Source organism: Mus musculus, chromosome 12, assembly GCF_000001635.26.
Source record: "Mus musculus strain C57BL/6J chromosome 12, GRCm38.p6 C57BL/6J".
Classification (NCBI taxonomy): Eukaryota; Metazoa; Chordata; class Mammalia; order Rodentia; family Muridae; genus Mus; species Mus musculus.
The window spans coordinates 103,668,598-103,680,511 of NC_000078.6; the positions used below are offsets into that span (position 1 = coordinate 103,668,598).

Below are 11,914 nucleotides of genomic sequence, written 5' to 3' on the forward strand. Positions count from 1 at the left end.
TCAGGCCCAGGGCAAGAAGATAGAAGCTTAGCATCTTAGAAGATGGCATCCTTGTGAGCCATGGGATCAGCTGGATTCCAGCAAGCAGCCAAGAACAGACAGTCCAGAGATCTCTGACTCGTCAACACGTTTCCAGGTTGCTCTTAGCAGTGTCTCCATGTTCCTCTAGGAAGACAGCCTTCCCCGTGGTCCAAGAACACCTCTCAGAAATTCTCACTTGCTGTTTGTTTTATTGAACCGAACCTCAAAGGAATATAACTCTGCTACAACTCAGGTAGTGAGGGGGGGGGAATTAGAATTCAGGGACGATGTACAGCATCCGTGATGACTCTAGTGGGATTCAGCACTCTCCCCATGAAGAGAAGGCTCTTGCTGGCCTCATCCAGGATTAGTAGTAGGAAGGATCTATTGAAGTGGAGGGCAGCAAGGCCTGGCTCGGGGTTGACACGGCTGTTGGAGACATCCTCTCCCTCTCCATCCTCACTCACAGCCAGCTCCGCCCTGTGCACTGCCTTTGGAGACCAAGGTTCACAGTGTTGAGGGAGACGTAGCTCTGCCGACCCCACCTCCTGCATGTTACACTGACTTTCTCTGCACTGGGCCCAGGATGCCCAGAACACAAGCCTTGTGCCATCCTGCTAGAGGAAGGCAGATGATGTTGCTGAATAGAAGATGCTCATTTCTGCATCTCTGTGATGGGAGCTTGTTCTCCACTCTGTCTGCACCCTCACACCACCTCTGGCACCACACAGTAGCTGTTTTCATCTCCTCACTGTGCTCCTGGCAAAGAGGCAGCCTGGGTTTGGGGGAGCTGATTGCTGTGTAGTCTCAACTGTTTGTACTGTGTTGCTCCTGTGGTCCTTACCCTATTCATTGCCCAGACTCCTGGAAATATGGCTTTCTTGCTCCTGCCCCTTCTCAAGACACTGGGACCTGGAATTTCCACCTGTGCAATGCATCTTTACCAGAATCCCTTTCCATTCCCACCCTTATCTCTGAAGACTCCTTTGCTGTCACCCACTAGCTTGGTTCTATAGTGATCTGGAGCACTCTCCTTCCACTGGCTCAGAGTTCATCCAGCCATTTCCTGCTAAAGCCCCCAGTGGCCCTCAGACCCGACTCATTGAATGCACGACCTGAAGGCCAGACCACTTGGTCACTGAGTCCAGGATCTGCTCTCTGAGCCTCCCCTGTAGTTTGCCAGCCAGTATTTTAGCATCCCTTCTCTCTGTTCCACAGATAACGCCCTTGTAAAGCTTGACTCCAACCACATTCTGTTGTCATGGAATTCTTTACCTCTACAGTGGGGAGTGGAATACAGGAATGACACAAACCATCTTTATATGACATCATTCTCTAGTGACCATGAGGGTTCGTTCCTTCCTGTCACCAAGGGATTAGATTATATCCACATGCCCAGCATTGATGCACCCAAGCTCCTGTCTCTTCCTTCACCAGATAATAAGCTTGATGAGCCAACTGTTTATTTCCCCGGATTAGCCACCTCTGAGGGACAGCCAGCTCAGGACACACCTGGAGTTGAGAGTCACCATTTCCTTGTTTGCCTCCAGAGAGCACCGTGAGTTCTCATTGTTGCTCTCTGAACAAGCTAGGAAAGGGAAACCACACGCAGCATTAAGCATAAGGAGCCTGGCAACTGGGCATTAACCTACCATGGTGACCCTCAAGGGTGCCTTTTGCAGAGTGATTCCTGAGAGGTCCATGCGTTTGTTGAACAGTTTAAGGCTACTGTTAACATGCTTGAAACTTTCCAGCTGAAGAGCAACGGGTATGGAGAATTTGGGGAAAAACAGCCACCGCTTTCTGCTCAGGGAAATGGAAGAAGAGAACATAGTTGAAATCATGTTGTCGTGAAATCCACCCCAGCCAGTGCACTCCTGGCACACAAACAAGAGCAGCTGTGTTTACTGCACATTGCAACAGGCGGGCTGTGCCAGGGACTCCTCAAGGCAATTTGCTTCCCCTTGGCAATGCTGGCAAGTGATCAGTGAGCTTGCTCTAAAATCTGAGATGGGGGCATCTAAGAGTCTATGAGTTTGTTGCTAGCTTCAGGAAGCAGAGCCAGCCAAATCAGAATCCTCCCAAATCCTGAGCAATGCTTAGGCCCCAATCGTGAGCTTTATCTCTCAGTCAGTAGAACCCATCCTTATAACGGGGTCCCATGGACTTTGCATCCTCCATCAAGAGAATCTCTTCTTGTGCTTATTACAAATCTTTCCTCCCTAGAACATCTTTTTGTAAAGGTCACAGGTGCTTTGTTACTTTGCTGTAGAGTTTCTTTCTGGCCATGCCTAAAGCGTTTTTGGTTTAATTGTTACGTGGAAAACTTTTTCCAACATTTGACTGTGCTAAAGTGTGTAATAAAATAAACCCAGATTTCAAACTCTGAGAGTTCCCACCCAGTGCCTTCTGAGGTGGTGCTGATCTGAGTTGCATTCTTCACTTCATAGGTTAGGGGATGGGACACAAAGGTACACTGTTTTAAACCTTGCCAGCCCTTGAGCTGTAGTGTTAGTTCTCATAGATAGGCTGCAATGGAATGTGTGGCTGTGCTTCAGCAACACTTGCCAGGGTCAGGGCTTCGCAGACTTTAACACAAATACAGTTGCCCTAGAGCCTGCAGGGCTTGAAGTGCACACAAGAATTCAAGCTTCCCACAAACATCCAGACGAAGCAAAAGATTCTGTCACAAGCTAGGCTTTGGGTAGCAAAAGCAATTGATACATAAGAACAGTGGTTCCCAACCTATGACCCCTTTGGGAGTTGAGTGACCCTTTCACAAGGCTTATCTGAGACCATCAGAAAGCAGTTATTTACATTAAGATTCCCAACAGTAGCAAAATTACAGTTATGAAGTAGCAACAAAAATAATTTTGTGGTTGGGAGTCACCACAACATGAGGATCTGTATTTAAGGGTCATAAAAAGAGCTGAGAGCTTCAATTCCAGAGATGTTGGACAAACTGATGTTAGAACAGCACAGAGAAAGGCAAATGGCTAGAAAGCCAAGCTTTCCTGTGCTGCCTTGTGCACAGGCAGCCAGTAAAGAGGCTAGCTTCTGCTTCTTAGCAGGGTCACTAATAGGTCACTCATTCATAAGTGGCAAGCTAAGTACTTATCTAAACACCAGTTCCATAGCACTGTGGTCTTCTTGGTGACACGCTGATCCTTCCTCTCTGTGGGTAAGTGAGTGTATGTGCACGTGTGTGCACATATATGTGGAGGTCAAAGAAAGACAACAGTCGTGTTGTTCTTTCCAACCTTTGCTTTTTCTTGAGACAAGTTTCTCACCAGCCTGAAACTCAGTGTGCAATGTGTGTTGGGTAGTAGTTTTGGTGGCTTTGTATTTTAGCCTGAAACAGCTAAGGGTCATCTGTGAAGAGAAACCTCAACTGAGATTGAGAAAATGACTCTGTCAGTTTGCCTTGGTGCTAGGATGGCCAGCTTTTTTGTACATGGGTTTTCAGGGTTCAACTCTGAATCTCATACTTGCAAGGCAAGCCCTTGACCAACGGAACCATCTTCCCACCTCCCCTGTCCACCATCTATAACTCTACATTAAACCTCTTACAGGAAGATCCAGTTGGCTGATACAGTGGTGACGATGGTGATGGCTGTGATTTTGTGTATTTTCCCCGACTTTGGAAGGTGTGGATTGCTGAATCCTGTCTGACCCTTTCTGTGTGACCAAGTTCCAGATCCCGTGTCATGCCCCAAAGACTTAAAAGGTCCTCAACCTTAAACCCAGAGCCACGGGGGCCATGGAAAATGTCTTGTAGCACTTGGGGTGGAGGGTTGTAATAGCTGGGTTCTTACCTCAGTGGAAAGGGCTGAATCCACGTGTTAAAACTCTGCTCCAACAGTGCCTTCTCACATTCCTTAAGATCTCCATCATTGGGAAGAAAGAAGACACCCGAGATGTTGCAGGTGAATGGCAGCTGGAGGACATAGCTGTGTATGTGGGAGAAATACTTCAGCTGGAACCAGCCTATCTTCTGCATCATTGGTACCAGGATATTGGTCCCATTGCTTAAGGAGAAGTTCCTCATCCCTGTGTACTTCGGGTTAAAGCGATATTTCCATTTTCCTGATAAGAAAGTGCACAGGAATCAGAGGAGGCAGCCACATCTAGGGCACATCACATTTTGTCTATCAGGGAGGCTCTAAGTCTTATACATGCCAGGAATGTTCCATGTGGCAAGTCACATAGGCACCTGTGAGAGATTCCTGTCCACACAGATCTGAGGAAGGTAATATAAACAACATGATTGATAAGAAAGCCAATGAGCTAGCAGGGGATACTGACTGAGCAGGGAGAGAAATCAAAGAGTAGAGGCAGTTGCACACACAACACACTGGAAAGTAGTGCCTATTAAAGACTTAACAGTACATTGGTCAAGCCATAGAACAGTTGGGGGAGTAACTTTCCCAAATGGATAAGATGAAACACCGGGCAGTCCAGTGGTGGGAAGGCATTGACTTAGGAACATAGGAAAGATGAGTATCTAGAATGAGAAGGGAAGAGACCATAAGAGGTGAGGCCAGAGAGGGCAGGAGTCCACCAGTTCCTGGGACAGTGTTGGAAATAATAGGTCTCTTAAGGGCACCCAATGAGCATCAGTGGGGTGCTTGAATCAAAGCCCTGAGTACAGACCTTTCCCACAGCAATTGCTCAGCAATTGCTAGAGTGCTGTTTCAATATTGTTGTGCAACTCTACCAAGTCAGAGCACGTTCTTTCCTCCCGACATCTGCAGGAACAGCTGGACTACAATCCTTTGGACATGGGCCCAAGAAATTCTACAGCTCAGCCTCCCCTAAGCTCCTTTTCTGGCTTCTTTCCCTACAGCTGAAGTTTTGGCATGGAATCTGGTGGTCAGCTCTTAAAAACTCTCTGGGCTGGCCCTACAGAGCTGTGGAGGCACTGATCTCAGAGCTCCAGTTGGGGCCACAGGAACTGGGGAGGACAAGAAAGATGACTTTCTTGCCTTGTAATCCTGACTGGGTATGGCAAAGGTGGGTGTTCAATAGAAGAACCTTCCCTTATGCATAAAGCAGTCCACTGTCTTGGGAAAAATAATCAGAAAGTCATGAGAGTGTTACTAAGAGAAAAGAGGAATGAACTCAGAAGCAAGTTGTTCCCACCAGCAGTTCAAAACTGGCCATTTTCTGGGGTTCTAGATTTCCAAAATCCAAGCCTGCACCTCTTAAAGAGCTACTCTGCATACCCACCAGCTACCTGGCCATCCAGACTACCAAGAAGCCTCTCAGACTCCATGGGCCAAACCAAAGCTACACATCCCTATTTTTCTACACAGCCTTGTCTTTTGGGGAGTGATAGGAGGGGTGCCCATTACAAGGTAGGAAGCCAGGTTATATCTAAATGTCAGAGGTACAGCAGTTGTTAAATACAGGTGACATTCTGTGCTCTCTTGTTTTCTACCTAAAGCTTACAACTTCTCCCTCCAGTGAACTGGACCATGTCAGTTACCTGCAATGTTGTTTCTCCACACCCCCGCCATGCTTTGGAGGCTCCTAAATCCATTTCGGATCTCTATGCCTAGCAGAGCTACCTGATCAGTACCGTAACAGGATCCTACTGTCTCAGCCCCCTCCTCCCTAAGTCATTGTGATGGTCTTGAGTAATACTGAGCAGTAGGTTGTAAGACCACTGAGCTCATGCTTTGAGTCCTTAGGTAGATATTGAGCAGTACTTCATTAGCTCCTACATCCTACCCCACAGCATTACTCAACACCTTCCTAATGACTCAAAGGACTAGATCAGTGGTTCTCAACCTTCCTAATGCTACAACCCTCGAATACAGTTCCACATGTTATGCTGAGCCCCAACTGTAAAATTATTTTCGTTGCTACTTCATAACTGTAATTTTGCTACTATTATGAGTTGTGACATAAATATTTGTTTTTTTTCGATAGTCTTAGGAGACACCAGTGACAGGGTCGTTTGACTGCCCACCACCCCCCGCCAAGGGGTCATGACCCAGAGGATGAGAATCACTGGAGTAGCTAGAGTGAAGGGGATTTGAGAGACAGAGATATGGAAAGGATTAGGGAGTTGACTCAAGAGGGAGGTATCCAGAGGTGGGCAAGAAAAGGACGCTGCCCCAAGCTGAAAGAGCAGAGAATACCTAGAAAGAGCTAGAGTCCTGGAGCAAGTCTTCTTGAGTCAGCAGGGGGCAGAAAAGTTTCATTCATAGCTCACTGACCTTTAAAGAGATTATAATTGGTCAGAAACAAATGAGTTGGTGGCTTCAAATTTCTCAGCAGCCTTGTAACTTTGCCTTGAGTCTTGACCTTAATGGCCAAGTCTATCTGCTTTTTGGCCAACTTATGGTTCCCAAAAGAGATGAGGATGACGTCGCTGCTGTAGGAGCTGTTGGCTAGTGTGAGAAACGTCGTTTGTGGCTTTAGGGTCTTGTCTATAAAGAACAAACTTCCAGTGTGGATCCCACAGTGCTCAGCAGGCAGCAGAGCACTCAGCAGCTTCCCATACTGCACGGCGGCCTTAGCATCCAAGGCTCCTGTGACTCCGAACCCTAGACCCTGCAGAACTTGCCGTCGGGCTTCCGGCTTATCCTGGAAGGCCAGCAGCACGAGAGGCATGGTGATACTGAGTGGAGAGAAGATGACGTTCTTGCCTAGTTTGGACTTTGGTAGCTGTGTGTACAGGCTCAAGGCAAATTTTTGGTTGTTGAAGAATGGGGGTGCCCCTTGGATTGCTGGTGTTCGTGACGTGTTTGAAGTCTCTGTGGGCGGTGTCACTGGGCCACCGAAACAGGGAACTAGCACAGCCAGGAGCAACCAGAGGGACAGGATGGAGACTGCCATCCTAGATTAAAAAAGAAAAATCAGCCGGATCACTCAGTTTGAATCTGCGGTTCAACAAAAGACATAAAGCTCCAAGGTCCCTGCTGCTCTGCCCTCTGTAAGGGGCCTTAGGTTGGCTTTGGTTGGAGAAGGGATGGGAATGCTAAGGGACTGGCAAAATCTTGGGCACAGTCAGGCTTGGGAGTCTGACCCATCTGAGCCTGACTGTCAACTTCTGCCCCTCTCATTGGAGGCCCCAGGTATAAACAGTAGGGGGAAGTTGATAGATATTTACAGTAGGGGGAAGTTGATAGATATTCAACCAAACTGTAGAATGTAGCAAATCTGCTCTGACTGTTCCCCAAGGGAGGTTGGGACTTAGCTGTGACAGCCCACAGTCTGTGTATATGTTCTTAATCTCTGTTCAACACCAAGTCAAGTTCAACCTAACACCTACTCACCTGAAACCTGTCTGCCAGTGGCTGCCCAGGTGCCGGCCTTTGCCCTTCTGTGTCCTGCTTGTCCCTTGGAGTCTGAGGCCTTGGGACCCGGATCAACCTCTTCTGTATCCACTGGCTTGCCCTTGAATTTATCCAGAGAGGAGAGGCTGGTAGATCTTCCATTCCCTTGTTGGTGCAGACCCACCCTCCTGCATCCTACTGCAACTAAGGGAACCCTTCTCCTTGGGTATAGCTCTTTCCAACCATTCTCTACTCTTTTAACTTGGGGCAGTTCCGCCACTGTTATCCACCTCTGTGGCCTACCTCAGGATACCTCCTCCTTGAGTTCTCACCCCAAGTCTTTTCACCCCTACCCTCAAATATCCTCAGTACAGTCTTGTCCTTCCAGTCATTGAGAGGGCTCCAAGCAAGGCTTCATTTAATCCTTAGAGCCATGCAAAAATCTTGGGCCCATGGAGATCAGGGAAGTAAAGTGCCCTACTCAAGGACCACAGCCAGCCAGTGACAGAGCCTGCCATAGACAGTCTGTCTCAAAGATGCAGCTTTATCTTTCACTGCCTCCTAGTCAGACTGAGGCATTCCTCTATAATTAGACCCTCTGAACATTAGCCTTCCAGGCCCTTTGATTCGCTGCCCAGCAAGGCTGAGGAACCCTTGGAGCAGAGCCCAACAATGGTCTCCAATCATGCAGAGGGCCATATCTCCAGGGGCAAACTAGGAGCTCTGGGGCCCAGGCCCCAGGCCAGAAGAAAGTAAGTTTTACTTACAGGACATATACTGTGAGTCTGACTCACCTGTAGCTGCCCAGGACAGAAGAATGAGGGAGCCGAAAACACAACTTGCCAGTCCAAGCAGTCATGGCCACAGAACAAGGTCAGCATGTACCTTCCTCGGGCAACTCTTCTAGCCCCGGTGCAGTGCTCACTGATGTATGGGGAACCTAGAGGCACAGAAGCTGCTGAGCCAGCCTGATGTGGAAGGGGTCATACATTAGTCATGTCAAAAAAACAAGAACAGAGACATCCTGGGACATTTTCTCTCCTATCCCATCCATTCATCCTTCTATCCACTCACACCTGAAGCACTTCCTTTTACCTGTCAATGGCTAGGCATTGAAAAGGGAGTAGGTGTGCGTGTTCAGTGTGTGTGTGTGTCTATCTGTCTGTCTGTCTATCTGTCTGTCCACCACTTTTCAGTAAGGTAGATGTCATTTTAGAGTATATCTTACCACTATGTCACCTTCTGGGACTGTGGTAAGGGTGTGTGAACCCCGGACTGGTGAAACCCTATACTGGATGAAGTATCTATTGCTTGTGCTTGGGCTCTTGGCCAGCTCACTCTCTGTTCTTGTTTTCTTATCCAAAGAATTGAAAGTTGGCACACATAGGTGAACAAAGCAACACACTAACTTTATCCGGAGAGAAGCCTTAGTGCAGATTATAGAGGAATATGTAGTTAAGTTTGACAGTGGACCACAAGAGAAGTACTCAAGGGCCCCAAACTGTAGCTTGAAGTCTCTATTTTTGAGGTATAGGAATGGTTACTTAGGGGGTGTAGTTCAATGGTATTTTATTTTGACTGGTGGATTAGGTCTCTTTTTTCTTACTTATGTTTCTTCCCATATGCATACGATTTAAATGATACGTATAAGATGGTGAATATAGATGCAAGGACAGTTTGCACTGGTACCAAAAACCAGTTCGAGCCAGACCAGCCTTTCTATCCTTCCTGCTCCAACACATTCGAATAGAATACTTGAATAGAACTTGTACTTGAATAGAACTTTATTGTTGTTAGGGGCAGAAAAACTTCCGCTGTTGTTGAGAAAGAGTATGTGTAAGTCTTTGAAGGTGGGTGTCTGAGGTTCCTGGGTGATGGTTTGGAGGAGAGAGAGTAGAATGTGCAGGTAAAGGAGGCGTGTCTCCAGGAATGAGCAGTGTTTCCCCCTCTATGTAGAAGCACAAGCAGTTAACAGATCTGTACTTTGAATAGGGAGAGCAGCAGCTCTGACTCATTTGTCTACTAGCACAGTCCTTTGTCGATCTTCACAAGAGGCAGTAGCTGTATTTTTGCAGGTAAGCCCAGAAAAGTTTGCGTGATTTCTTCAAAGAGAACAACAGGAGGGAGGCAGGCCAAGGAAGGCCATGTGGCACCAAGGTTCATGTTCTTTCTGCTCTAGAGAACAACTTCATGGGAACCATAAAGTTTGGGTTACCTCAAAGGCCGTTAAAGGAAGAGAACACGGAGGGCTGGTGAAGTTGTTGAGTACCGAACATCTTCATAATCACCAGCATAGATCTGAGATCTCCACACAGACAAATCTATACACATCTAGTCCTTTTCTCAGTTGAATAGTTTGCCCTGCAGTTTCTTTGGTCAGATTTTCTAAGGATGAAATGGGCAGCCATTCTCATCTAGTACACTTCTGCCTGGAAAATGCATTTGGGACTCTCTCATTGTGGGAAAGCACTGTGACCCACCAACCATGGCTGTGAGGTAAGCACAGGGCATGCACAATCATCTCTACAAATCTTACTCCTAGATGCTGCGCAAGTCAGGTTCTCATTATCAAAATGAAATACCTGAGGCAGGTTAGCTTAATGATAAAAAGAGGCTTACTGAGTAGAGGATTCAAGGGCATGTCTATTGCCTTGGCCCAGTTCTGCACATAGCTTTCTTGTTGTCAGTGTCCTAAGGCAGCTAGTGATACCAAGTAGCAGGGAGTCTATGTCCATACTTGCAAGTCTGTTCCCTCTCCTACTTCTTTCAAGGCCATCGGATCTCAGTTTTAGGAGCTCTGCCCTAATTTATCTTGCCCTATTCATTCTCCAAAGCTTTCATCTTTAGACCCCATAGCTCTGTTTTGTTTGAATGACGTTTGTACCATGAACAAATGACTCTGGAGACTTGACTCATCTGTGAGTCTGGTGAGCTGGAAACTGAAGCTAGTCCTGATATCCAGGAGTCATAAAAGAGACAGGGAGGTTGAGTAGGCTAGGATGTGGGACTATTGTCCTAGAGAGGAAAAAAGGTACGTAAGCTGGAGGACAGGGATGGAACAGTAGGGCAAGTCTTGATGAAGGACCCCACCAAGTAAAAAAACGCTAAATATTAAACACAGGAAACCCTTGGAAGAGGGTAAGGGTAGAGCTTAGCCAGTAAAATGTTTGCCATGCAAGTGTAATGCATGAGTTTAGATTCCCAGTACCCATGTCAAAGCTGGATATTGTAACACACACCTGTAACCCCAGTACTGGCTGAAGGCAGAGACAGACAGATTCCTGGAGCTCACCGGCTAGCCTCCATGTTTTTTTTTTTTTTCAAGTTCAGGTTCAGTCATAGTACTGGTATCAAAAAATACAGTGCAGTGTGATATAGGAAGACACCTGGTGTCAACCTCTGGGCTCCTCATTGCCATGTACACAACTGTATGTAACCACATAACCATACCACATGCACACGCGCGCGCGCGCACACACACACACACACACACACACACACACACACACACACACACACACAGAGAGAGAGAGAGAGAGAGAGAGAGAGAGAGAAAACGCAACCGATCGACCTTGGGAGATGCATAATGATTCAATTTCTAGCAAAGACAAGTAGGCTCAGACAACCAATGCCTGGGAGGTGCTTTAGAGATCTTAAGGACAACTTGGTAAGTTGTTTTCATCTTGGCTGCCATCTTGGGTCCTGTGTGGTACATCCTGGATTATTGTGGTAGGGGTGTTTGGAGCTGTTTGAACAGAGAAGTAGAGCCATGGTGATTAGTGGTGTCTGCCATGGGCAGGAGGGCAGAAGAACTATCATATAGACCAGTGTTTGCCATTCACAGAGGCCAGAGCTCTTGTCATGGAGATGAGGAAGTATAGGTTGGAAGAACCTGAACCTTCCCAAGGGCTACCCAACTGGAGTCAAAATGAGAATTATTTAATAAATCTCATTTTCTGCATTTTATGCTCCATACCATAGCTCTGCTCTACCATGCCTTCTCTGGGCACTGGTGGGAAGCCATAACCAATTCTTAGCCTGTCCAATGGGAATAAACACCTGGTAGCAGCTGGATATTGATTCTGATCTCTACACATGTACACCCACATGCCTCTGACCTTCACCTGCCTCTGTTTATTGAACAAACATGCCTTTGAGCAAGTTTACTGAGCCTCCCCTGGCTGATCTCAATGCTGTTTCAGGGTGGCTGCCCCCACTGCTTGAGCACCTGCTGCATGCTTGGAGCTTTAGGTGTAGCACCATATTTAAAAAACAACCTCAAACCCTAGAAGGCATTATGAATACCTCTGCCTTTGTGAAAGGCAAAGAGGAGTTCATGCGTATTACCCAGTAAGAGACAGCTCATGAGTGGCTAGCTCAAGGCATGACCCCCAAGCCAAAATGCTTCTTCTTGGATGTCCTTATTTTGGAAATACCAATTGGGTGCCCAAAGTCAGTCATGGTAATAACTCCATGCCTATTGTGTCAGTCCTGGACATGGGTTTCCCTTCAGATCCCAGGGGATGGCACTCCTCCATCCTCTCATTCCTCCCAAGGCAGATGTTAGTACATGCTCATTTCCCGGGTTCCCAACTTTGCAAGAGGGA

General features: G+C 47.1%; 1 protein-coding gene across 3 annotated transcripts; it reads right to left on the reverse strand.

The window, feature by feature from the left end:
• Positions 1-210: 210 nt before the first annotated feature.
• On the reverse strand, positions 211-8,244 carry Serpina16 (serine (or cysteine) peptidase inhibitor, clade A (alpha-1 antiproteinase, antitrypsin), member 16). Of its 3 annotated transcripts, none has more exons than NM_001310472.1 (6): positions 8,102-8,165; positions 7,308-7,428; positions 6,246-6,868; positions 3,837-4,107; positions 1,674-1,824; positions 211-512 (listed from the first exon to the last, which is right to left on the reverse strand). In NM_001310472.1, exons 3-6 carry the CDS (start codon positions 6,865-6,867, stop codon positions 300-302), a joined length of 1,257 nt encoding a protein of 418 aa, NP_001297401.1. In that variant the 5' UTR covers position 6,868; positions 7,308-7,428; positions 8,102-8,165; the 3' UTR covers positions 211-299. The 3 variants fall into 3 exon arrangements, with proteins under 3 accessions (NP_001297401.1, XP_006516506.1, XP_112098.3); XM_006516443.2 differs by having other exon boundaries at positions 8,075-8,136; XM_112098.8 differs by lacking the exon at positions 7,308-7,428 and having other exon boundaries at positions 8,102-8,244.
• Positions 8,245-11,914: the final 3,670 nt, after the last annotated feature.